This window comes from Sinocyclocheilus grahami, unplaced genomic scaffold (assembly GCF_001515645.1).
Source record: "Sinocyclocheilus grahami isolate Dianchi unplaced genomic scaffold, SAMN03320097.WGS_v1.1 scaffold14.1, whole genome shotgun sequence".
Lineage (NCBI taxonomy): Eukaryota > Metazoa > Chordata > Actinopteri > Cypriniformes > Cyprinidae > Sinocyclocheilus > Sinocyclocheilus grahami.
The window spans coordinates 1178137-1178730 of record NW_015505193.1 but is presented as its reverse complement, the minus strand read 5'-3'; the positions used below and the strand labels follow the sequence as shown (position 1 = coordinate 1178730).

The following is a 594-nucleotide window of genomic DNA, read 5'->3' as shown; positions in this document are numbered from 1 at the left end:
CTAGTGCATTTTATAAATGGATCAACATGGATGCTGGACACCTGATTTAAACTAAAAACAACTACATAAAATATATATTTTTAATTGAATCTAATTAGGGATACGATTGAAAGTGTGTTTGGTGTGATTGACAGTGTGTAAGTTAATGCTTTCCCTCCTGTTAAAGATTAATGTGAACATGGAATCAGTTTCAGTCTATCTGGAGAAATCCTAAACCATCAATGGCAACCTAATGTCAATGTCCTGGATCGAATACACACACATGGTCCGTCAGATGTAATTAATTTATTGGCTACTTGACTAAATATTTACTCTTTTTGTCTTTCAGGTGTAACCATCCACAGTGAAAGCATTGCTTGGGCCAAAGCTGCTGCTCAACAAGCGGTAAAAACTGACACTTTGACTCCTTTTGTTTCATGAACAGAGTTTCATGAACAGAGACCAGTTATAGTCTTGGAATTAAAATGATTTTCAATTTTTAAATTCAGTTTTGTTTAAAAACATGACTCTTAAAAAGTTGTCATGGCTGACATTTCTTGTTCATTTCAAAGTGAATGGTCAAGTTAAACCAATAATTCAACCAAAAACGAAAAT

General features: G+C 33.5%; 1 protein-coding gene across 1 annotated transcript in view; it reads left to right on the top strand.

The window, feature by feature from the left end:
• The window catches only part of b4galnt3b (beta-1,4-N-acetyl-galactosaminyl transferase 3b), a 26860-nt gene that overhangs the window by 8773 nt on the left and 17493 nt on the right, over nucleotides 1-594 (top strand). The window contains exon 2 of the mRNA XM_016292575.1: nucleotides 329-384. Within this exon, the coding sequence (XP_016148061.1) occupies nucleotides 329-384 (56 nt within the window). The remainder of the gene's footprint in view (nucleotides 1-328; nucleotides 385-594) is intronic.